The sequence below is a fragment of the Vidua macroura genome, chromosome Z (assembly GCF_024509145.1).
Source record: "Vidua macroura isolate BioBank_ID:100142 chromosome Z, ASM2450914v1, whole genome shotgun sequence".
Classification (NCBI taxonomy): domain Eukaryota; kingdom Metazoa; phylum Chordata; class Aves; order Passeriformes; family Viduidae; genus Vidua; species Vidua macroura.
In genome coordinates, this window is record NC_071611.1 from 11,759,639 (window position 1) to 11,783,610 (window position 23,972).

Sequence of the window (23,972 nt, forward strand, 5' to 3'; positions counted from 1 at the left end):
CAGGATCCAAGATGAATCTACAAATGGTAGATCCAGTCTCTTTATTTTTCTTTTGTTGTTTTTATTCTTAAAATAATACCCTTAAAGTAATACCCTAAACCTAAGTAAACATCATAGAAGGAAGTTTAAGAACTTGCATATAAGGTCAAGTATGGGCTGAATATCTGTTTTTCTGCTGAGATCCTTCACTCACAGACTTGTGTCTAACCACCAGCATTCTGTAGGTCAGTTGTTCCCTGCCCTGATTTCTTCAGATTTGCCAAACTTGTAGAAGAATGAAAGAACAGAATTTGGTATCCATGCTGTCCCCCCTCTGCTTCAAAAATCATGCATTTGAACAGCCCAATTGGTGCACCACTTAAATGCTTAACACAGATTTTGGACAAAATCTCAAAATGCATTGTAGAGTCTGGCAATCCACATGCATTTCAAGAAAGTAGAAGAACTGCCGTGTGACATCCTGCTGTGGTGCCATTTTCATAATTTTCCTAACAATTTAGTTCTTGTTTGTGAATCTGAAAGACAGCTTAGCTCATGATTTTTGAGACATTCAGGGAGTGAGCAGGAGGAAGAACCATTCAGAAGGTTCTTCCTGACCACATTGGGTCCTCACCACCTCTAAAGCATAACTAAGAAGCACAGTCTTTAATAGCTGTATTTCAAGACAAAGGGGGGAATCATTTTTGGTTTTTGCATGTTATAAACCTGTGGTTTTGATGCTGAATGCCCTTGATGCAAAAATACAGTGCTACACCAGCTTTTAGCATTGACCTTCGTTCTGTGATGTAGAACTTTCCTCAGCATCACATCTACCCTTCTGTTGATGCTGGCATTACTTCATACTGGTAACAGTGAATCAACTAGCTTAAGAAATAAATAAGACTGGTGTTTCTATTTACTTAGTCTGGATGCTTTCTAGTTTCCATTCCTTCCTTCCAACTATCAAGTAAAAACTTTACATTCATGTGATTTGGTTGAAGAAAGGAGAAGCAAGTGCTGGGGAGAAGGTGTGTGCAGAAATTGTAAAATGTCAGAAGGTGGGCTTTCCTGTTCTTGTATAAAACTGACAGTCTTGTGATTATTTATCTGACTCTTCATCTGTGTAAAGAAGTGTGCTGGTTTAGGCTTAGGTAGAGTTAATTTCTTTCTCAGAGGCTGATGTGGGGCTGAGTTTTGGATTTGTGTTAAACACAGGGTTGATAATAAAAGAGCTGGTTTTGCTATTGCTGATCAGGACTTCACAGAACCAAGGCCTTTTCTGCTTTTCACAGAGTCATGCTCAGGAGGAAGTTGGGGGTGCATGGGAGTTAAGACAGAACACAGCCAGGACAAGTGACCCAAACTTACCAAAGGGATATTCCAGACCATATGACATCATGCTCAGGATATAAAGTGGGGAAAGATGGAGGAATGTCTCAGTATACTTATGAAATTCTAGATAAGTCAGCTCCTCTGTTTGGTTGCTTCATTGTCCTTTCTTGCATTTATTTTTTTTTCTGCTGACTAGTCTGGGCATCAGCGATTGAGGCCAGGAAGAGAAATGCATTTAGGTGTCTGGTGAAATCTTTGACTGTTATAGGTGACATCAGACATGACTCATGAGCACTGGGAACTGTAGCACAAAGGTAGATATTTTATAGCTTTAAAACTACAAGATACGTTATTAAAACAACCACAAGATGTATTAATTTTTTTTTTTTTTTTTTAGATATTAAGAATTAGTGTTGTGGAATACGGTTTTCAGTGAATTGGAGTATGGTTTTTTGCTCAGTATGGGGTGTATTTCAAATGTTACTCTTATCTTAGTACATTATTATGTGAATGTTTTTTTAAAAGTAAAATACCATAAAGTTACTGGTAAAAATTTGAATGGCCTTAGATATTTCATCTACTACTCTTAAAAATGTGTAGTGAAAGTGAGACCTGCTGCAGCATGCACATGTCTGAGCTGGCACTTGACTGCAGTACGGAGGCCTTGAATGTGTGGATTTTCCAGATATTTACAGTCCAGTTTCTGCATGGAAGGAATCAACCCCAAGCTAATAGAGCCTTTGGAACATAATGGCTCATGGTAACTCAGCTGCTTGCTGATTCTTACAAAAGCAGCACAGTTTCCTCCCACATACCTCTGAATGCAGAGAAGCCTACAAACGAACACCTAAAATTTTCTGTAGTACAAATACCAGTTCTCAAGACTTTCATCAGCTGTGGAGATGAACTGGCTGGCTGCAGTGCTCTGCATGATACATTTTAATGCTCCATATAACTTTTTGATTTGTTTTGGTAGTATCCTTTTTCATAGTGCTTTTTATATGTCAGAAATCCTTAGGGTCCTTATGCCAACTTGTTTCCTCAAGCTGCCCACTTGCTGCATTTCCAGTCAGATCTTTGTTTCCAAACCATTTTCCTTCCCTATTTTGTGTGAGGCATGGGCAATAGGGTACAGCTAATTCCCTTCTAAAGGAGAAGTCACAGAGATAGCAGCAGCTGCAACCACCTCCCAGCAACAATGCAGACAGAAAACAGCTGTCAGCAAAATGGAGTGTTTTACTCTGTACTTGCAACAGAAAGTGTATGGCAATGAATGAGTGCATTGCCACTGAGGGACTAAGGGACTCACAGGGCCACTCCCTTGTTATGGTCTGCCTTTACTCTGAAAAAGCAACCCGGTAAGAAGCAAGCCTAACTATATGGATACAGTTTTAATTTTTCATCTGAGATTCATTTTCAGAGCTGAAAGGTACATACAGAAGAGAATCACTGAGATCCTAACTAGATGCTGGCCTGATGAAGTAAGTTATCAGGGAGATAGTCCAGCCCTGGGCTTTGTAATGCTATTCAGAATAACATTACCACTGTGTTGGGAAAGGACTAAATTAGGGATGGGAGGGGGGGAAAAAACCCAACAAAATACTGTATTTTATTCAGAGGTTATTATTGTTTATGAAACAAGTAAATGAAACCAAAGAGCAAAGGCACGCCTGTATAGATGCCTGTGTTGTCATAGCCACATATAATCAGAATACACTGAATTGGAAGCAACCCACAAGGACCACTGAGTCCATCTCCTAGATGGAGGTATTGTTTGAAAAGATATGACTTCCTGTAATGATTTAGTTACAGGAAGTTTGGAAATAGATTTTATTGTTTACTTTTATTTGCTACAATTAGATTCTGCAACTTCCTTTTGTCAGGAACTCAATATAGAAACACCTACCTGAGAGAAAACCATAATGTTGGTGGTTTGTTGGTTTTTTCTGTTAGGCTTTTGATAGGGCCTATCAAAACTTACATGTGCAGGACCTATTGCCCCAGCTGGATCCCTACAAACCTATGGGGCCTGACAGGATTCATCCAAGAATCTTTCCAGAGCTGGCTGATGTAATCACAAAATGTCTCTTTTGAGTGGTCTTGGGAATCCAGAAGTCCCAGCTGACTGGAAGCTGGCAAATATTTGTCCCAATTTTCAGGAAGGCAAGGAGGATCCAGGAAACTGGATCTCTGACAGTCTCACTCCAGTGCCTGATAAAGTTATGGAGAAGTTTATTCTGGGGGTGCTGAGAAACACCTGAAACAGCCAGCATGTCTTCATGAGAAGAAAGTCTAGCTTATTAACTTGGTTTCCTTTCATGACTAGTAAACCCACACAGCTGACCAAAGGAAGTCAGTAAAAATTTTGATACTGTCTCTCACAGGATCCTTCTGGACCTAATGTGCAGCCCGCATCTGGATAAACGCATCATGGGAGCAGCTGGGTCATGGGTCAGGCACAAAGGGTTACAGTGCATGGGGTGGCATCAGACTGGGAACCTGTCACTGGAAGGGTTCCACAGGGCTCCATCCTTGGCCCTCTGCTCTTTAACATCTTCATAAATGACCTGGACACAGAACTGGAAGGGATACTGAGCAAGTTCACAGATTGTACAAAACTGGGAGGAGCTGTTGACTCCCTCGAGGGCAGGGAGAGGCCCTGCAGAGAGACCTCCACAAATCAGGGGTCTGGGCAATCACCAGCCACATGAAGTTCAACAGGGGAAAGTGCTGGACCCTGCATCTGGGATGGGCCAACCCTGGATGTATGGACAGACTGGGAAATGAGATGCTGTAAGCAGTGCCATGGAAAGGCACCTGATGGCAAGTTGAACATGGGTCAGCAGTGCCCTGGCAGCCAGGAGGGCCAACCCTGTCCTGGGGTGCATCAGGCACAGCATCACCAGCCGGGCAAAGGAGGAGATTGTCCTGCTCTGCTCTGAGCTGGGGCAGCCTCACCTCCAGTGCTGGGGTCAATGTTGCTCTACGAGGAGCAGCTGAGGCCACTTGGTCTGTTCAGCTCAGAGGAGACTGAGGACAGACCTCACTGCAGTTACAACTTCCTCTTGAGGGGAAGAGGAGGGGCAGACACTGATCTCTTCTCTGTGGTGACCAGTGACAGGACCCAAGGGAATGGCCTGAGGCTGTGTCAGTGAAGGTTTAGGTTGGGTGTTAGAAAGAGGTTCTTCCCCCAGAGGGTGGCTGGGCACTGGAACAGGTTCCCCAGGGAAGTGGTCACAGCACCAGCCTGACAGAGCTCAAGAAGCATTTGGACAATGCTCTCAGGCACAGGGTGTGACTCTTGGGGATGGTGCTGTGCAGGGCCAGGACCTGAATTCAATGATTTTTGTGGGTCCCTTCCAACTCATCTTATTCTGTGATTCTATAAATAATTATAGGGTTATATGGTTCACTTCCAGTGCTCTTGACATGATTCAGAAGGGTAATGTTTTTATCATGTTGATGACCCTACTAAACAATACATACATGAGTCTCCTATGCTCTCTGATGAGTTATGGTGACAGTAATGGTTCAGTGCCACCTTCAGCTTTCTTCTTCATCTGGAACCTCACTCTATATCATAATGCTTATATTAGCAACAAAAGGCCCCATAAGCCCTGATGAAGGGCAAGAACTGCCACTTTGCCATTTTTTAGGTTTTTTGGTGTTTGTATTTTATTTTCTGTTCCTTTTCTCAGTTGCTACCATGCATGATGGATCATGAAGTTGTAGTGAGGGGAAATGTTCAAATTAATACTGCTGAAGCAGACTGTGAGAGCTGTAGCAAACAAAACAAACTACTGCTGTGCTCAATATTAAAAAAAAAAAAAGACAAGTAGATTATTTTGAAAGAATAAAAATTTGGTGTTATTTTAAAAAGTGTATACTATCTTACATGCCCTGTAGCTTTAACAGTACTGGCTATGAAGAGGCCTAGAATATATTTAATTTCTGCATATTTTGTTCAAGAGTCTTATCCACCTCTGCATTTTTTTTTCTTGCACAACGAAAAAGGCAAAAAGCAAGCTGGTAGCCTTTGCAGGAAAACCTGTGAAATGAAGCGTAACTCTTTTATGAATGGGATCATGTAATAACTATGTCTGTGAGAGTCACTACATTAGAAGTCATTGTGGTGTCTCAGTGCCTTCTTGGACAATTTCCTATCTCTTACTGCATTTGAAAGTACTTGCTGAGTGTGCCTTAATTCAGGTTGTGACACTGTATGCCTGCAAAGGGGGAGGTCAGAAAACGTAGTGATGTGAAAAGGAACTGTACTCTTTGTACTGAAGACACTCTTGAGGCAGACTTTTACTTTGTATTCTGAGCCTAAGAACTTTAAAAAAGAATACCCCATTTATTTTTTCTCATTATCATCCCTTAAGTGATGAGTTCCAGGTGCTTTTCTCCTGCTGCAAAAGAAGGAATGGAGTCATTCTTCTTCCCACATTTTTAAATTAATGTTGAACCATAGTGCAATGGAAAGACTATATGTACTTGAAAAAAAAATTTATTTTGATAATTTTATTAGTATCAAAGAGGATTTGATATAAGACAATAGAGTGCAAGGGAAGTAAAGAGATTTTTGTGGTTTAAATTCTTAACTCTCTGAAAGGAATAATTAAGATATCTTCTAAAAATGTAGAGATTCACTGGTTAGGGAAGAAGAGATACACTTGACATACCATTGCAAAAGAAACATCACAAGGGTATGAAAAACACTTCCAGAAAATGGGACATCTGACATTTCTAGTAAAATTTAACCTAAACATGACAGAGAGAGCATGATGATCTTTGTTTTTTCTTCAGTCCCATCCCATCACCAGGATGATGGCAGGTAACTTTCCACAGTTTATTTCTGCTTCTATCTAATCTTAAGAGCCCCACCCCAGCCCCTGATGATTTTATACTGAGGTTTTTTAAATACGACATAGAAGTTACAAACAAAAATTTAAGTACACAAGACAGTTTCATCCATTTTCAGAATGCCCAAATTAATAAAGTTGTTCCAATCAAGAATCTTTGGCATCTGCAAACCAGAATGATTGTATTACCAATGTGCAAGGATAAATGCCAAAATTCTTGTATCAAAGAATTACCTAGAATCAGACTAACGTGTGTATGTGTAGTTTGTTTTGTGTGCATGTGTTCTCAGTTACAATGGACCTCTAGAAATACAGAAAGGTAAATATTTCTGTCAGCTGATTGTTTTAGCAGTCACATAATCCTTCCTTTGATGTCCTGGGTCAATGAAATCCTAGTACCATCGGGGTTTAGTAGAAGATCTATTAAAAGAGTTGTCTGTGATCTTTCCTGCAACGGAAACAGCGTTTAAAGTTATTACTCTGTCACAATGAAGGAGTATCTGTGCATTCTTGATTGCTCCAGCTTTCCAAATTGAGTTATATTTTAGGTTACCAGTAGAGTGTAACTAGTGTAGCTACAGAGTTAACAATGATCTCTTTAGCTTCCTAAAGCTACCACAACAAGGTCTGGAGAAGACATGGAGGGATCCATTGTGGAAGCATTAACTCTCTTGGTTATTAGCAGGTTACATGTTGGAGGCAAGTTACCACAGCAATACTGTGTGATGTGCTACATATCCACATACCTTCTCATCTTTAGCCAACAGTCCTCTTAAACAGTACTGAGGTAGCTTTTCCACCTTAGGCCATTTAGTGTCTAACATCACGATATCATAATGTGTACTGATTCAGTTTTTGAGAGAAAACAGCAACATTTCTCAAAGACTCTTAGGAAAGGTACATCTTGTTTTTTGCTCTAGGGCTCGACTCCTGTTCCTGCTGAACTGAGCCAGTGTGTAAAATCAGAACTGATATCAGCTCAGTAGGCACCGGAGGACGGGTCCATCAACAGCCTGGAACAACAGCAGCAACTGTAAGTTGTTTCCGACTGGAGCTGCCACCATTTCCTGCAAACAACACACAGTGCTATGCTAAAACTGCAGAGAGGATCATGACAGCATCCATTAAAGAGAAGACTATAAAACAAAAGCTTTATTGACAATTTCAGGTTAAAGTCACAAACATTATTTCCTCTGACCTTTAGGAAAGCATGGTAACCAAATTACTGTAAGCAATGCTTTACATTTGCAATCAGACTGAGAACTTAAGGAGCACTATTTATTCTCAATTAAAACTAAAACTCTTTGGTCCCTCCCAGGTTGCCTCTGCCTCTTACTCTCCATACACTGCACCTTGGACACATGCATTCATTACAAATCTGCTCACTCAGCAGCAAGGGATCTCATGCAGCAAATGCTCTCTGCCCTGCAGAGTCTCCTCTCCCTTCTCTTCAGGTGCAGAACTTAGCCACTGTGAACAAAGAGGAAAACAATCACTGTTCACCAATCAGCTAAGCTCTGCACCTCGCCAGAGAGATCTCGGTCTCAGCAGAGATAGTTTTCGGAGGAGGCACTTCCGTGATGCTCTGCTGCTTTCCTCTGATTTTGGTGGGTTTGAGGGTTTGTTTCTCTCTCTCTAGTTTGTTTTTGGTTTTGTGTTTTGTTGTTTTTTCTTAAGTGGGTTTTTTTTTGTTTGTTTGTTTTTGTGTGTGTGCGTGTGGGTGTGTGTTTTTTGTTTGTTTGATAGATGGAGAGGATTCCGCGCTGTGCACCCGTCAGACTGTTAATGGTGAGTTTCGTGCTAGCAGCTGTGGTCATGGCTGCGTGGTAATCCCTGGCAATGTGATTTTAATCTTAAGTCACAAATCATCATGCCAGGAACCCAAACAGCCATAACATTAAAAGAAAGCTGTGCAGTCACACAGAGTATTGTACTCAGTATCTTTAGATTTTATGTTATAGCTCATCATGCACTTCCACGCTGTCTATAAGTCAAAGGGGTAATTCTAGACTATTGCTAACACCTGCATACCATGTAATTTTCCTGTGCTAGATACTTACCGTCAGAAACTTGTAAAAATTTTGATTTTATTATTTCTGCCCTTCAGACACTTGAAGACACCTACCAGATTAAGAATTGTTGAACATAACTCAAATTCCTGTGAGTCCTTAATAATTGGGAGTATCCAAGAGAGTCTCTTTAGTCCTAACTATTTTAAAAGGTATCTCTCCTACCCCACAACTGATAGCCTGCCACTCTACGGTCTCATCCACCTTTCCCAAAAAGTTTTCTTGGCAGGCACAGTTCTTGTCTATACAGAAGAACAACATGGCTTTTCATAATCAAACTTGCCTTTGTAGTATCTGTCATTGGCTGTATTTCATATCAACATAGCAAAAAAAACACTACAAAATCAAGTGGAACTCACAGTCAAATACTGCTAGAACAGGAGAAAATTAAGATTTTTGCTTGGTATCAATTAGGTGACAATGTTTTTGCTAAATTAGAAGCCTGAATTTTGATACCACAAATCAGCTGTAAAATTTTGTGAACAACCACGGCAATCAGTCTGTTGGATGAGTTATATGATTAACCAAAAATCTGAGGTATGCTGTACTCGAAGAAACATTCATACAAGTCTTAATGGGTTGTATGTTAAACATGCATGTGCAGACACTGTAAGGCTACCTCCAACTGTTCAGAAAGAGAATTGTAAAGTATATTTGCAAATTTATAGCCTACAGAAATCTTCATTCCATAAGTATTTTTGCAATTCTGCTTTTTCTGGTGATTCCTCTCCTTTAATTTCATAAACAAGCTAGCTTCTTCATGTTGAGGCTACTTTTCTTACCTCATAATCAGTCTTCAAAACCTCCATACCCTTCACACAAGAACATTTGAATTATCAGCTTGTTCTCACATAATACTTGCTTCCAAGTGCACAGTTTCATATTTCCACTGTGGGATTAGGCTCTTTTCAAAGACTATGCTGCCTGTCAAGTAAACATGCAGCTCTATTAAACAGAAACGTTCCTTCCACAATTGAAACTTTTGTAAGCGGAGTTAGGAATATAGGATGGGAAACAACTGTAGGCAGAGCCTGGCCTTCTTTGGCCATGTGGACTTACAGTTGCCTCTTGTACAGTCCATTACAACAACAAAGCCATTCTCCATGTTCTCCAGCTATGCCTACATGTATGTAACTCACTGCTTCTGCAGCTGGGCTTAAGAAAAAGAAAAAAAAAAAAACAAAGCAAGCCAACAAGATATATAAGAAGAGTTATTAGCCTAAGCAGCCACATGCTGTATGGTATGCCATAGTTTACCATGTTCACTGAGCTCTGCATATTCTTTCTTTATGAAGCAAAATCAGGGTGTTAGGATTAAAATGAAAAATCACCTTTTCAGAATAACATCTCTGCCACCACTTTGGCTGAGGATGCATCCATATGTTCTTGTGCTGCAGCAAAGCATTTCCTTGCAAGTTCTTGTTGTTTTGCATCTTCATTCACCATTAATTCACCATAGAGATACACACCCATAGCCTGAAAGAGGAACACAACACACAAGCATCCTACCACCAGTAATGACTCGTTAGCTGTGTTTTTGCCACTGACCCCCTAGTAGTCATTTAAACTAAAAATGAAACAAAATAGGCAATCCAAAAAACAGAAAATACCATTTACTCTCTAATGTCTATTCCTCCCCCCCGGAAGAACTAATTTTCTGTGTCTTCTTTAGCCTAAGGATGGTTGACTATATGCTGTGTTGACTCTCCAAAAACACATTATTAATGTAAGAATTTTGTGTTACGGCATGACAAGAAAATCATTCCTCACTCCACTTTCATTGCCACTGTTCAAGTTGAATACTGTTTCCTTTTACCAACTATCTGATTTTTTCCTAAATGACCCTTAAGAGAAAAGCTTCTCCTTCCTTCAACAGGATACACATTTTCTTTCCAACTGTCATGTTTATTCACACATCCATGAACAAAGACTGAAGTACTCCAATCTAAAATTCCCATTTGGCAAATCTGAAACTGGACATCAACTGAATATGATCACGTCTGTGTTTGACTCCTTTTATATCAGAGCTACAGCTTAACATGCATAAATTCTGGTTGGGTACAAAGGCAGGCTTTTCCTAACTATTTATTCTGGCCATAGCAGCTATAAAAAAAGGTAATGGGGCTCCTGTAGGGAGATCTGGGCCCCTTTGACCACTACCAACAAAGCTCTGGCCACCTTAATGGGAAACATATTGGAGATTGTCTTTTTTTTTTTTTTTTTCTGATGATACATTTTTTTTCAGCTAATTACAGGAATTCAGTAAATGTTAAACTGCACTTACCAAAATAGGATTACACATGTGACAAAATATAAGCAGCTTAGCATGCTGACTTTTACAATTACTGTTTGGACACTTGTAGGAGCAGAAAAAATTGGATATCATTGAAAAAATAGAATTTTTAATGCTATTCCTTGCAATTTCTAGCATTGAGTGGTAAGCCTTTAAAACCCCTTCCGCCAGAGGAGAAATTTAGAAACTATTGGAGTAAAAGGAGAAAGTCTCAGAGTGGCAGGAACCTGCCAGACTTGTTGCCAATTCCTTAAGCATGCTCTGATGTCAAGAGAACCAAAACTTCAGATTTCCAAGGTTTGCAGCTGCACCAAGGTCTGGCAGCCACACAAATGGCCTTGGAGCTGGACTCCAGTTGCTCTCATTGAGAATTTTTTAAATGGTGAATTTTTTTTACTATAGGAACTACCTTCTCTACCCAGCATTAATAACTCTCCCCTAGGTCTAAAAATTAATATGCAGTAAACACGCTAGTGTTTTGTAGAACTTCAAAGGATTTAAACAGTCCATTTACATTTTTTTCCCAGACTTTTAAAAAAAGCTATGTTACATGATCAGTACAGACATGCAACTGGCTTTAAGTACTAATCACACCAGAAGCTCATTGTGTCATTAACTGTATGCACTGCTAAAGTAAATAAAATTAAGATTACTTTAAAAAGTTGCAAAAAATTATTTCCCTACACTGCAGAAAATGTCTTTATTTGGCATAATAGCTATTCCAAACATAATGCAATTCTGTATTGTTTTATCAACTCAAGGATTTCCTGAACCCCGAAACCCCAGGTTCTGCTAGTGGTTATCTCCATCCTTTCATAGAATTCAAATACGCACAATCTATTTAACTCCTTATGAAATAATGTTATTTTATGTCTTTTTTGTTTGTTTGTTTTAATACAGAGCTTGCCAAGAGCTCTGGGGCCTTGTTAATTGGCTGAGATATAAATAGGAGGTATACTTCCAAGCTAGAACTCATGACAAACTGCAATAATTCAATTGTGTTGTGTTGGCTGAAAGCAGAAAATCCTCATTGGCTGTAAATAGCTTTGTTGATTGTGAGCATAAAAGGTAAAGACATTAATATCTTGCCAAGATTTTGATGTATCTTCACAATTTTCTATTTTTTAACATACATTTGAATATTTAAAATTCATCCTAGGCAGTGAATGTCTTGATTTTATAGGGCTCATAGTGAATAAAGATAAATAAAAGAATAAAAGAAATAGAAAAGAACAAGGTAGAGGTACAATTAGAATTCCAAGTTCACAGTGGCCTAAATAAAAGGGAATAATCATAAGGGAATAATGTATGTCCAGCCTTTTAATGCCTCCACAATCCTCTTTTACCATGTCCCTACCCATGGAGAGGCTAGCATTCCCTGGATGTGCTATACTACTTCTGGCTGTTATCTTCACAACTGAGGTTACCACAGCACTGACTGCTTTGCACCTACCTCATCCTGCAAAAGGAACCTGCTGAGAAGTGTCTTCCTAGCATCATTCGTACCTCTCACTTGCATAAAATGCAAGGAGAGGAGGAATTCTACTTCACCACTTGACAGAGGATCAGCAGTCTTTAGGTTTAGGTGGGGTTGAATACCCCTACCCTAAGTGGCTTCCTTAAACTACAATGTTTAGGGGACCACAGAAGAAAAAAATGAATACACAGCCATGTTTTTGACAAACTGCAGCAAGAAAATATACTAATTTTTTTTTTTCAGCATAAGGGTGTTAAAAAGTTGATTTTTTTCAAAATACTATTTAAATGTAACTTACCTGATCCTCTCTGAGGAATCTCTCAATGTCTCCATACCCAGGCTCATATTTGTGTTTAATGACAAGTTCACACCACCGATGACGAACCTTTGGGAAGAAAAATAAAACTAGGTAAAAAAAGAATCAAACAAACAAACCCCTGTATTTTATTTATGTATTTATGTATTTATGAGTGTTGATAATATATCTGTACCAGTTTAGCTTTTTCATCTCTGTTGGGTTTGTGTTTAACCCAGATCCAGGCACACCATCTGCAGCATTTTCAGTGCCACTGTTTCCAGTCTTGACTTTCTTTCTTTGAAGTTACACTAAAGGTTATTTCTTTCATATTGTCAAACGGAGGTCATTGGGGGTGGCAGGAAACAGAGAGTACCATGCAAAGGTCTGGAGAAGCCACAAAATATAACTGATAATATCCCCTATTTAAGTGTATCATACAAGTGATAAAAAGGCTTAAATGTAATTCTTTACCAATATTAAATCCATGTCAAAAGGACAGAAGTTAGATATCAACCCCTGCATCAGGAAACTTTCACTTAAATGATCAGTTTTGCTGCTGATAGACTTTAAGCACATTGTTAAGCATTTAAAATTCATCTGCATTTTAAAAGCTGTCATGCTTTTCTACTAAGACACATTGATAAAAACAGTTATTGACACACTGTAACAAAGTTTTCAAGCAAATTACATCTTAAGTAGTATTAACATGAATTAAGTGTGTGTTATCCTTACATTTTTGACTTTTTTCTTAGCCACTCTTGTGGCGTGTCATCTTACTCTCCAGTAAGGCTTTCCTGATTGCAGGCAGTGATCAGCCTAACATTTTATATGGTGAACTTAGCAATTCAGCACTGATAGTAAAGGAAAACAGTTACGTGGAACAACTCCCAGTGCCTCTGTTTCAGCCTTTTCTCTTACCATGTTTCAAAAGACAGGGCACCTAATGAAAATCACCTTTCATAGTAAAAGTGAAAGTTAGGAGTTTTAGTAGTTTTCAAAACTGAGTTCAAATTGTGCTTATATCAAGTAGCTGAATATGAACCTTTTTCTGAATGACAGATTTAGTGATGACATTGAGAACTGAAAACAGAAAGGGAATATGGGGAAAAAGGTACTGTTGCATTTGGAAATAAGATTTTGAAAATATTTTTCTTTTCATCCTAGTCCCTGCCAACTTTTTAGCTCTGGAAAAAATTTCACAGAATTACATTAGATTAGATATCAATCCTATTACCAAAATAACAAGTGATAAATGCCCACAGGTCCTGTGTGCTTGGTACCTCTTTTCAGCTGATCCCTTATACAAAATAGTTTGAAGACAGCTTATGAAAATAAAAAACTCTGAGGTTTTGGGGCTGGGTGGATTTTGCACTCACTGCATTTAAGATACCAAATAGCTACAATGCTGTGCATGATAGGGAATAACTGCTGTCTCTTACAGCTTTTTGCTGACAAAATAGCAGCTGTAAGGATTCCTGCTAGTGGAACCAGAGCTAAATTTACAAAAGAAATGGCTTTCCAAGACTCAATTCACTTTGATGTAGATGCCCATATTCATAATGCAGACCTTGAAAACCCTACCCAGCTGCTGATTCTCTCAGGAGACACTAAATGTTTCTCCGGTAAACCTTCCCAGGCAATCCAGCTTTGTTACAGGTTGTTTCTCAGCACCAAGCAGCTCCTTGCCTGGATGAAACTACCCAGACTAAAAACTTAACCATACAGCTCTCCTATCTGTAACATGAGTTAAGCAAACAACATAAACACATTTAAAAGCCTGTAGATACACTTTAGTCTACAGATTCTTCCATATATAACAAACAAACAAACAAACAATCCAAACAGAAGTCCTAATGTATTCTGAGAGCAACAAGGAGAAACAGGAGGAGGAGAAAGGGTCTGTAGTCCCCTCCTGTGATCACTGCTCTTCTACATCTCATGATCCAGCAGTTACAGCACTTACCCAGGAGGTAAGCAATCAAGTGCAGCTTCTGTGGCTGCTTATGGCCTCAAACTGTGCCTTCAGTGAGAATACTTCAACAGCAGGGATGGAGCTGTCTTCATACCTTCTGGTGGAGCTGTTATTACCCCTGCAGTTATTAAAGTATTTATTGATGTAAAGGTGGAGTCACAAGACTTAAGTGCCTACATTTTTGAGTATTTTTATAACAAGTAGGGACCTGGCTGAAAGAGCACAGAAGCCAGTTTGTCCCCAAAACACCTTTCTTGGTGCAACCATTGTAGCTGCATGGAAAGCAGAACAGAAGTTCTCTTGGTGAAGGTGTTCATGTGGCCTTACTTCCTCACATATTAATGTCATGTATGATTGACACTGCATCATGGCCTGAGCAGCTGAATTCCAATGGCTTTGGAAAACACAGAACTAAGCTGTGCCTGTTCCCTTAACTGTTCCTTCCTCCATATGGTTTCTGTCCTTGGCAACCAACATTTATTCAAATAGTTAAGAAGAAAAATACTTATTTGTTGAGTGAGATCTGAGACAGCACACACTTTTCTTTCTCTCTTTTGCTTTTTCCCTTTCTTTCCCAGGGTGAGTACAAATCCCAGGACATTCCCCAGACCTGAAATGCTGGCACTTTGCCAGCTGGGGCAGGAGCAGCATGCCTCTTATCCTCAGATTACACATTTGCCTCCTGTCTGCCCCAAATGTTCCTGTGGCAAAGCAAACTGCAGGAGAACCAATGGCTGCTGAAGGGTCTGTGAAACCATCAGCTTAGTCAGCCCTGCTGGCTCCCTCTGACTTGTGCAAGACACCAGAAAGCAGGGCACAGAAACCAAGGCTGGCTCCGAGTGCAAGAAGGGCAGGGGGGGCTTGCACAATGTGGACTGAAATATATTGGTTACATTCCTGCCCCCTGTGCCATATGGTGTGTAGACAGCCGTGCTGCCCAAACTGCAGCTAGAACAGTTTCTCAGACACATGAACTATAAAGAAGGAATTTTTCTATGATACTCTATAGCCCTAAGGCTGATTCCATAAACATAAGAGTTTTAGTCACGTAAGAGTAGAGTGAAAAAAAAACAAAAACAAAAACAAAAAAAACACCCAATTCCCAGTGTCTCATCCAATGCTTAGAATGGCAAGAGCAAAATGGGCCCCACAGCTTCACACAGCTTCACAAGCCTAATGAATGAGTCATGCAAACAGGCAGTTTCAACAAAACAGTTTCAAAAGGAAATTTTGAAAACCAAGTTGCTTGTGGTAGGACTGGGCTAACCATACCACATCCTGTGCATGCTCTTCTTGGCTTTTCTTTTCCTCCCAGGAGCAAATACTCAGTGACAAAAATAAGAATTTATTAGTCCTCTCACAGTTAAGTTTTCTCTCTGCACGTTTCTCTGTGCTCTTCTACAGTTCACAGATTCACAGCATATGTCGTTTTGGCTGGTTATACCATAAACAATATAAACTAAACCTGAAAAGTAATTTACAGCAATACATCCTGTTATTGCTGGCAGGAATCACATAGGACTTTGCTGGATCTGAAGCAACACCTTTAACTGCTCACCCACCCACACATACAGACTCTTACTGGTTTGGCAGCTGCAAGAACCCACATGCTGAAATTGGAATTGAGATTTATTTTCGCAGCCTACAATACCAGGGTGAGAGCTCTCCTCCCAAGTCCAGGACTAATGGTTGGCATTCCCAAAGATGGGGAAGACTAGGACAGAGGAGTGATGGAGGCCTGCTGACACCTCAGGTTCCTTGTGGATGGATGCTCATTGCTTGGAAATAGTTTTGTCCTCCCACCCTGCTTTTGGAGATGATGGGGGCCTCTCCACTGCCAGGTTTTCAAGCTAAATGAAGTTTGTAACTGTGTATTTTGCAGTGCAATACTCATATTAGTAGTTCATTTCTGAGGCACAGTCCAGTAACATGAAGACAGAGACTCAATGTCTCGGATACAAAATTTAATTTTCATAAGTACCAACAATATTGAGATCTAAGTATTGGCATGCGCCTGCATGGAACATTGTGAAGGAATGCTACTGTCAGACAGCAGAGTCCCAAATACAGGAGCAGCAGCTTATACAAATAATTCCAGGAGCCTCATAATACCTTTTAATTTCATTTTTAAGAAAAATACACAGTATTGCACAATATTATTTGTATCTCAAAAATTACCTGTGTTTGGACAGCTCAATGGAAGATACCAAGACCAAAATTTTGCTTGATCTGTTTTCAGACAATGCAAGCTGCTGCATGAGATTATTTGAGGGGGAAAAAAATTACATTAAATATTCTAATAATCCAGCTCTAAGGCAGTCCCTTTATTTTAACAACCTGGGCCAAGACCTTTTGGGAGACGATGCTTGAAGCTGACAGACTAAAGCCATGTAAGGTACCAAATACATGGCTTGACTTTCAAAAGAAAAACTCCCAGTGATATACATACCAGAGAAAAAAAAATATTTTTAAAGCTATTTTGAACATGTCTTAAATGAAAGAGATACTGACTGTTTCTGACCCAGGTGATAAATTCTTTTGCCTAATCCATGTTATTCTCTCCTGGCCCACACAATCACAGCATCATAGAATCCCAGAATGGAATGTGTTGAAAAGGACTTCAAGAATGATGTCATTTCAACCCTCCTGCCATGGCAGGGTCAGGTAGCTCACAGCCCCATGCAACCTTGGTCTTGGATGAGGCAACTTCCACAGAAGGGGAAATTTCTCTGGGAAACCTGGTCCAGTGTCTATCCACTTTCAGAGTAAAGAAGTTTCTTCTAAAATATCTAATCTAAGGATACTCTCAGTTTCAAACCATTCTCTCTTCTCCTGTCACTATATGCTTTTGCAAGTAGTCCCTCTTCATCTTACAGGCTCCCTTCAGGTACAGGATGGCTGCAATTAGGTCACTCCTTCTCTTCACCAGGCTGAACAAACTCAATTCTTTGGCCTTTCCTCACATGAATCACAGAATCTCACAGAATCACAGCTGAGTTGAAAGGAACTCTTAAGGATAACTGAGTCCAATTCTCAGAGTTGCATACAAGCAAAAAAAAAAAAAAAAAAAAAAATTACTTCTGAGATCTACCCATAAGATTTAGAAAACAAGTAATTAAAACCATGCCTTTATTAGAGGGAGAAAAAGTTACTAGGTTTACTAAGCTTTTGGTCTGCAGAATGGAAGTCTAGCTTCAGGGAAAATTAGTATATTTTGCTAATAGCTGGATCCAATTTAAAAGGCGCCATAATACAACAAATCTAAATCACAAAACAAAAGCAATGTACTTAAAGAACTTAGAAAATGAGATCATTTGAAATAGAGTAAGAGCTATTGTCCAACAAAGTAGAACCTTTATTAAAGGTATGGGGAATCTGTGATCTTTACCAAATAGAGGTTCAGACTCTATTGGAAAAATTATTTTAACAACTTCACTCTTAAATGTTAATTAAAGAGTCTCAGATGTCAGACTCCAGCCTAATTTACAGAGGAAAAAATAGAGAATTTTTTTCAAATAACCAAGCTATGCTACAACAGATAAATTTTAATTAACAATAAGGAAGCATTTATCACCAGTCTCTTCCTATCTACAGATAAATTGGATTCAAATATGAGATCATTTGCCTACCTAATCAAGGAACAAATGTTGCCAGACAATATTTGAACTAAAAAACAGGTTTTACAGTTGCTTAGCATGGAAGAATTGCAGTTTAAGAATTGCCAATTTTACAGTGCATTTAATGACTTTTCCTCCCCTCTATCTTAGCTGAGATAGTTATTTAATACACCAGTGGCTTTTCATTCTATATAGTCTGAATTTCAAGTGGGCACTCCTATCTTTTATGCCACAGTAAACACAGACTTTAGAAGGTGAATTTGATTTCATTGCAACTTGTGCAAGTGAAGGGTGCTGAGGCAGCTCACCAGGAGCAATGAAACAACTTTTTGTGTTACAACTGTGTTGACAGACTATCAGTTTGGCAATCTGAAAGAGTGTACTCAAAGAGCCAAAAGCCTCCTGGATACAAAGAGAATAGATTAATCATTTTTACAAGGATTCTGTAATTGTGATTATTGTGTTTGCCAACGGTTTGTCAGAAGGCTGAGTGAAGAAGCAGTCTATCAGCTTAAATTAATTTTGTTTTAGACCAAAAGCTGGACTTTTCATAGCCTAAGTTTTCTTTCAGGTCTTGTAGCACTTGCTTTGACAGTACTGCAGAGCCCAAGGAAACTGAAGGCCAGATACAGCACCACAGCAGCAGCAATCTTTAAGGCAATCTTTCTTCCTGAGATCCTCATGGTATCAGGGTTCAGTTAATGCTGTTTCTCACAGTGCAATGCTCTATTTTGGTATAAAACTCCTAATTTTCCAAAGCTATGGCCAAAATGATAATAACATTTCAAATTTTACTCAATTTTACTTTGAGTACTGGAATGAACCACAGTTCAGTAGCTGGAGCTGAGGCAGATTGAGCTCATGGAGCTCCACCACGCTCTGCATTTGACATCACTGATTGTATAAGCAGCTCCAGGTTGTATAGGCAGATTGTACATGCCATTCCTGCCACCTTGGAAAACCTCCTTTCCTGCTGTGCAGCACAGCATGAGTATCTCAGCCCACTGACACCCCAGCAAAAAAAGAAAAAGCATGGTCATTCAGGAAACCCTAAGGCAGTAATGGGCTGGCAGATAAAAACTTTGCCAGAAGCCAATTGTAATTTTGAGGGGACTATGTAGAGGTCTAAAATAATTTAAAACTTGGTGTATGAGCTGGCCACTAAAAAATCACTTAAAAGCTAATTTTAGCAGAACATCAGACATTAGATTTTGGTAATATTGGTAGCAATATTCTACCTCTGTAATTAATTTTACTCCTTCTGATTTGTATTTCTGCAGAGATCAAGCAATTGCACACTATGAAGGGTGCTGGAAACAATGGAGAAGGACATGCAAGCCCCATCTCTCCTTCCTTAACAGCACCGATGAAGAGCTGTGGGTAGAGCTCATGCAGCAACTGCCTATATTTAGTAGCAGAAGAGAAAGGTGTGGTACAATCAAGGTTTGAAAGGCAAACCTTGTTGCTTGGTCAATGGCAGACTGTGGGGCAGCTGGCAGCATCTGAACCTGTACCTGTGCTAGTGTGCCCATGGGCCAGGCAGCATGCTTCCACAGCTGTGCAAGCCTCAAGCAGCAGCAGGTACATGCTTGAACCTTCTCACATTTATAAACATGATCTAGGGGCATGCATTTCCTTCCTGACCTTTCTCCTCTGCTCCAACCACATGCTTCTGTTTTAGCATTCACACAGTACTACATAACATAATGTTAAAAAGTTTATATAGTACCATAGTCTTGCTCAAGAGCAACCTCATCAGCTTCCACAGGCTGTAAACATGACTCCACTTCCACCTGCAAATAAAACATGTATCTTTCCCACAGCCAGCACAGAGGCTCTTTTCGACATGACCAAACAGAAGCCAGAAATCACAAAACATGCTGCTTCAAAAAGCCCAGGCAGAGCAGCAGGCAACCTTGCTGTGATCAAAAAGGCATAGCAACCAAAGGATAGCACTTCAAGACAGGATTCACTGTTGGCAAGGCAGCAAATGCTGAGGACTTGTTTGGAGAAGACAAATGGTCTTTTTTCCCCCACTTCAGGCTTACAGCAGAGAGCTCCCAATTACAAACCAGACACTCTTCTCCCTATGTGGGCCCCATCTGTGATCAAGGACAGCTGTGTTGGTAGAAAAAAAATTTTCCAAAAGAAGTCAGAAAAGGCAACAGACTAAGAAGCCATGTCTAATCCTTTTTCAAAGGTGGCACTAGCTGTGTGTCTCTTCTGATGTCAAAGCTGTCACTGTGAATAAGAGGCTTGGTTGAGATGCCTAATTGTGTAATCCCAGTGCTCTTCAGCCTGCCCCTCCTTACCCTGTCTAACAGGAGATTGATACAAAACAGGACAGTCTCTAGCTTTACAGCAAACCAACAAAGTGATGATAGGGAAATGACCCGGACAACAGATGAGGAAAAGGCCACCAGCAGCAAAGCAGTGTGACAGCTTCAACAGCACTGTCTGGGAGACCACATTGCCATGGTGCTTGAAGGCTTTCCTCACAACATGCATATTTGCACTGCCACCGTCCCCATGCTGGGTAGAGCAGCTCCTATATCATAGTGCATGTCAGGTAAGGAAACGTTTAACACAGCATGTGAACTCACTTAGTTTCAAAAACAAAGGTTTTAAAATATAAGCCTTAATTTAAAACATAGATACACTACTTATACTGGAACCAAATGCTTCCTCTTTGCCTGCATTTTCACTATCACCTGCTCAGCATGCTGGAGCACCAGCATGCAGCAAGATAAGATGGCAGAAAAGATGTCACCATCTGCCTTTTCAACAATTTCACTGGAGATGTGTGCTGAACTTTGCTTTGCTGTGGTGCTGCCAGCTCTCTGGAGCCAGGCTGCCTTCTGGCTTGTGACAGAAACAATGCTTGTGCCACCTTGCCTGCTCTCCATTCTCGTTCCTTCCTTCCTCAACAGGATGCTCTGGTGAGGATGGCTGCATGTGTGAAGACACAGTCTGAGGGTGAGTGTGGAGAGGGTGCTGCAGGGCCAGGAGATCCTGAACCTCAGAGGGGAAGGAAGACGAGGTCTCAGCCTAAGGTACAACCAACATCAGAGGCGTACTGCAGGGACAAGCCTCATGCCTTCAGGAAGGTAAATTTTTCCCTTGTTCTCGGCGCTGGTGAGACCGCATCTTGAGTGCTGTGTCCAGTTCTGGACCTCTCAGTTTAGGAAGGATATTGAGATGCTTGAGTGCATCCAGAGGGGGGCAACGAGGCTGGTGAGGGGCTTGGAACACAAGCCCTATGAGGAATGTTTGAAGGAGCTGGGGTTGTTTAGCCTGGAGAAGAGGAGGCTTAGAGGTGACCTTATTGGTCTCTACAACTTCCTGAAGGGAGGTTGTACATAGGTGGGGGTCGGTCTCTTCCACCGGGCAGCAACTGACAGAACAAGAGGACACAGTCTCAAGCTACGTCAGGGAAGATACAGGTTGGATATTAGGAAAAAAATTTAACCGAAAGAATAATAAAGTACTGGAATTGTCTTCCCAGGGAGGTGGTAGAATCACCATCTCTGGATGTGTTTAAAAAAAAGACTGGCACTTGGTGCTATAGTCTAGTTGAGGTGTTAGGGCATGGGTTGGACTTGATGATCTTGGAGGTCTCTTCCAACCTCATTATTCTGTGATTCTGTAAACTTGGCTTTGGCACATGTTCACATCCAAACGGACGCTTTTGCCAAAATGCAGCAACTCATATACAGCCCCATCCATATTCCCTTTGACATCCTATTGAAACACCTATATACAATAAGGGCTAGATTATGACAGAATATAGAATGGGTTGGGCTGGAAGAGACCTTAAAGATCACCTCATTCCAACCCTCCCACCAGTAGAAGGGAGACCTTTCACTAAACCAGGTTGCTCAGAGCTTCATCCTACCTGGCCTTGAACATGGCCAGGGATGGGGCATCCACAGCTTCTCTGGGCAGCCTGTTCCAGTGCCTCACCATCCTCACGGTAAAGAATTTCTTCCTAATAGCTAATCTAAACCTACCCTCTTTCAGTTTGAAGCTGTCACCCCTCGTCCTATCCCAACAGTATCTCTGGAATCAGCTGAAATTTGTATCACCATAGCAAGCAATTAAAACATTTTTCATTACCACTGTCTCTTCTGACTGTCTCCAGATAGAGTCTGCTTATAATTTTTACCCATATAGTGTCTGCATATGTGTTTCAACACAGATTATTAATATATGTGCACATAAAAGCATGCTGGGCATATAAATCCAAATGTTATAGTGGAAAAAAGCACATAAACATATACATCTGATGCAGAAATTCAACTCTGAAGAGTTTGAGATCAAGCACACCAACAGTCTGTTACCAATTATTATTAAATTATATCTCCTGTTCAGCAAAAGAAAAGGCTGCTGTAAGTATCAAGGCAACAGTAAGCTATCCCCTTTGCCTATGCTCCTCTCTCCATCCCTCTGCTTCTACCTCATCTGTCCTGTAGCTAGAGGCAAAAAAACTTTTTATCTTTGGTCTCCCACAATAACTGTGGTCAAAACATTTGTTATTTACAGGCAAGATTACTGTCATAGATGGAATCTGGAACTCCATATGAAAATAAGATTCAAACTCCAAGCAAGGAACAATGTGGCTGCCTGTTTTTTCCATAACTTAGGTCACAGCCAGTCTACTCTGCCCATGCTCACATCCTTCTAATTCCCCATTGCTTAAAACCTGGATTTCCACTTTCAAAATAAGTAAAATACAAGATTTTAACTCCAGAGACAAAGATCTTTTGCATCACTCTTATACTCATTCTCCTTCCTTCAACATCCAGCAAAAATTCTTAAGTGAAAAATACATTGATTTTATAAACTCAGAAGAAATATGCTCATTCCTGCAATGAGAACATTTAGATTATTCTCTGTGTTTGACATTTTTTTAGTCATCTTCACCACTTGTTTTATTGCCTGCTGCTGGAACACAGTGATGGTTATTGCTTAGGACAATGCTTACACCATGTAGAACCCAACAAAATTCCTCTTCTTCCTCAGGAACTTCAACTCCTCTGCAACTCCAACTGGCACAAGACTTGAAAGTAGGACAGCAGATTTTACCCACATGTTATTAAGTCAGTGACTCAGTGGTGGAATCATATTTGTGTGGTTAAGAAATGATGTCAGAACCTGCACCTTTGAATTGTCCTGCTTTTTGAAGTATTTAGACCTCACAGGGCACAGGGCAGATTTTTTCCAAATCTGTGGTCCTATTCAGGCATACCCTACATCTGCAGCCAGCCTTCAAACAGGAATGAGAAGTATTAGATGAGCTATTTGGATGAAGTCTCAAAATAAGTTTATTTTAAATAAAAATATTTCAGATTGTTTTTCAGAATTAAAAACCAAAACAAGCCAACCAAAAAACCTCCCAAAGAAATCAAACCTCAGAGGAACATCCCTACTACTGACAGCTAGGGGATTTTGTTTGTATTTTAGAACTACCCCCTCCTTGTCATGGGCACTATCCCAGCACTATCATATATATGCAAGCAGAGTAATTTTTAAAATTTCATAACAAAGGCAAGTGGTTTGTATTACAGCACTGGGTTTATATTGCCTGTCACAGAAATACTGAGTAAAATTTTATGTAAAGCAATTGCATCCAATTCAGAAAACGTTTAGGACTGAGTTCAGAAGCTCAGAAGACTCCACTACTTCATTCTTCTTGCTGGACAACAGAACACAGAATTATCTCCAATCCCTTCCTCCACAGATTCTTTGGATAAGCAGTAAAATATGCCAAACCAATCCAGTTGCATATTTCGTTCCTTCCTACCATCAGCTCCTCTGCCTTCCAAGTTTCGCTAAGTTTCTGGACTGTGACACAGAGGAAATTAAGTTCAAAACTGGTTAGAAAAATCAGGGGCGGTAAGTGAACAGCACCAGTAATGGCAGCAGTCAGGGCACAAATACAACAGCCACTGAGTTCACTTGGAAAAAACATGTTGATGTTTGTTGGCTCCTGGAGGGGTGTGCAACCAGGAGTGCTGACTGGTGGAAAGCTATTTCCAGTGCTCCATAAATCTCGTGTTCTGATCATACCCTT

At 40.2% G+C, this 23,972-nt stretch overlaps 1 protein-coding gene across 4 annotated transcripts in view; it reads right to left on the bottom strand.

Annotated features, from left to right (window-relative positions):
* Positions 1–5,800: 5,800 nt before the first annotated feature.
* The window catches only part of AOPEP (aminopeptidase O (putative)), a 196,385-nt gene continuing 178,213 nt past the window's right edge, over positions 5,801–23,972 (bottom strand). For 3 of the 4 annotated variants that reach the window (XM_054004179.1, XM_054004176.1, XM_054004178.1), the window contains 3 exons: positions 12,311–12,397; positions 9,574–9,718; positions 5,801–6,621 (listed from right to left, as the gene is read on the bottom strand). In XM_054004179.1, the coding sequence (XP_053860154.1) occupies positions 9,578–9,718; positions 12,311–12,397 (228 nt within the window). In that variant the 3' untranslated portion in view covers positions 5,801–6,621; positions 9,574–9,577. Of the gene's footprint in view, positions 7,644–9,573; positions 9,719–12,310; positions 12,398–23,972 lie in introns of all 4 variants that reach the window. The other variant, XM_054004177.1, reaches the window with a different exon arrangement.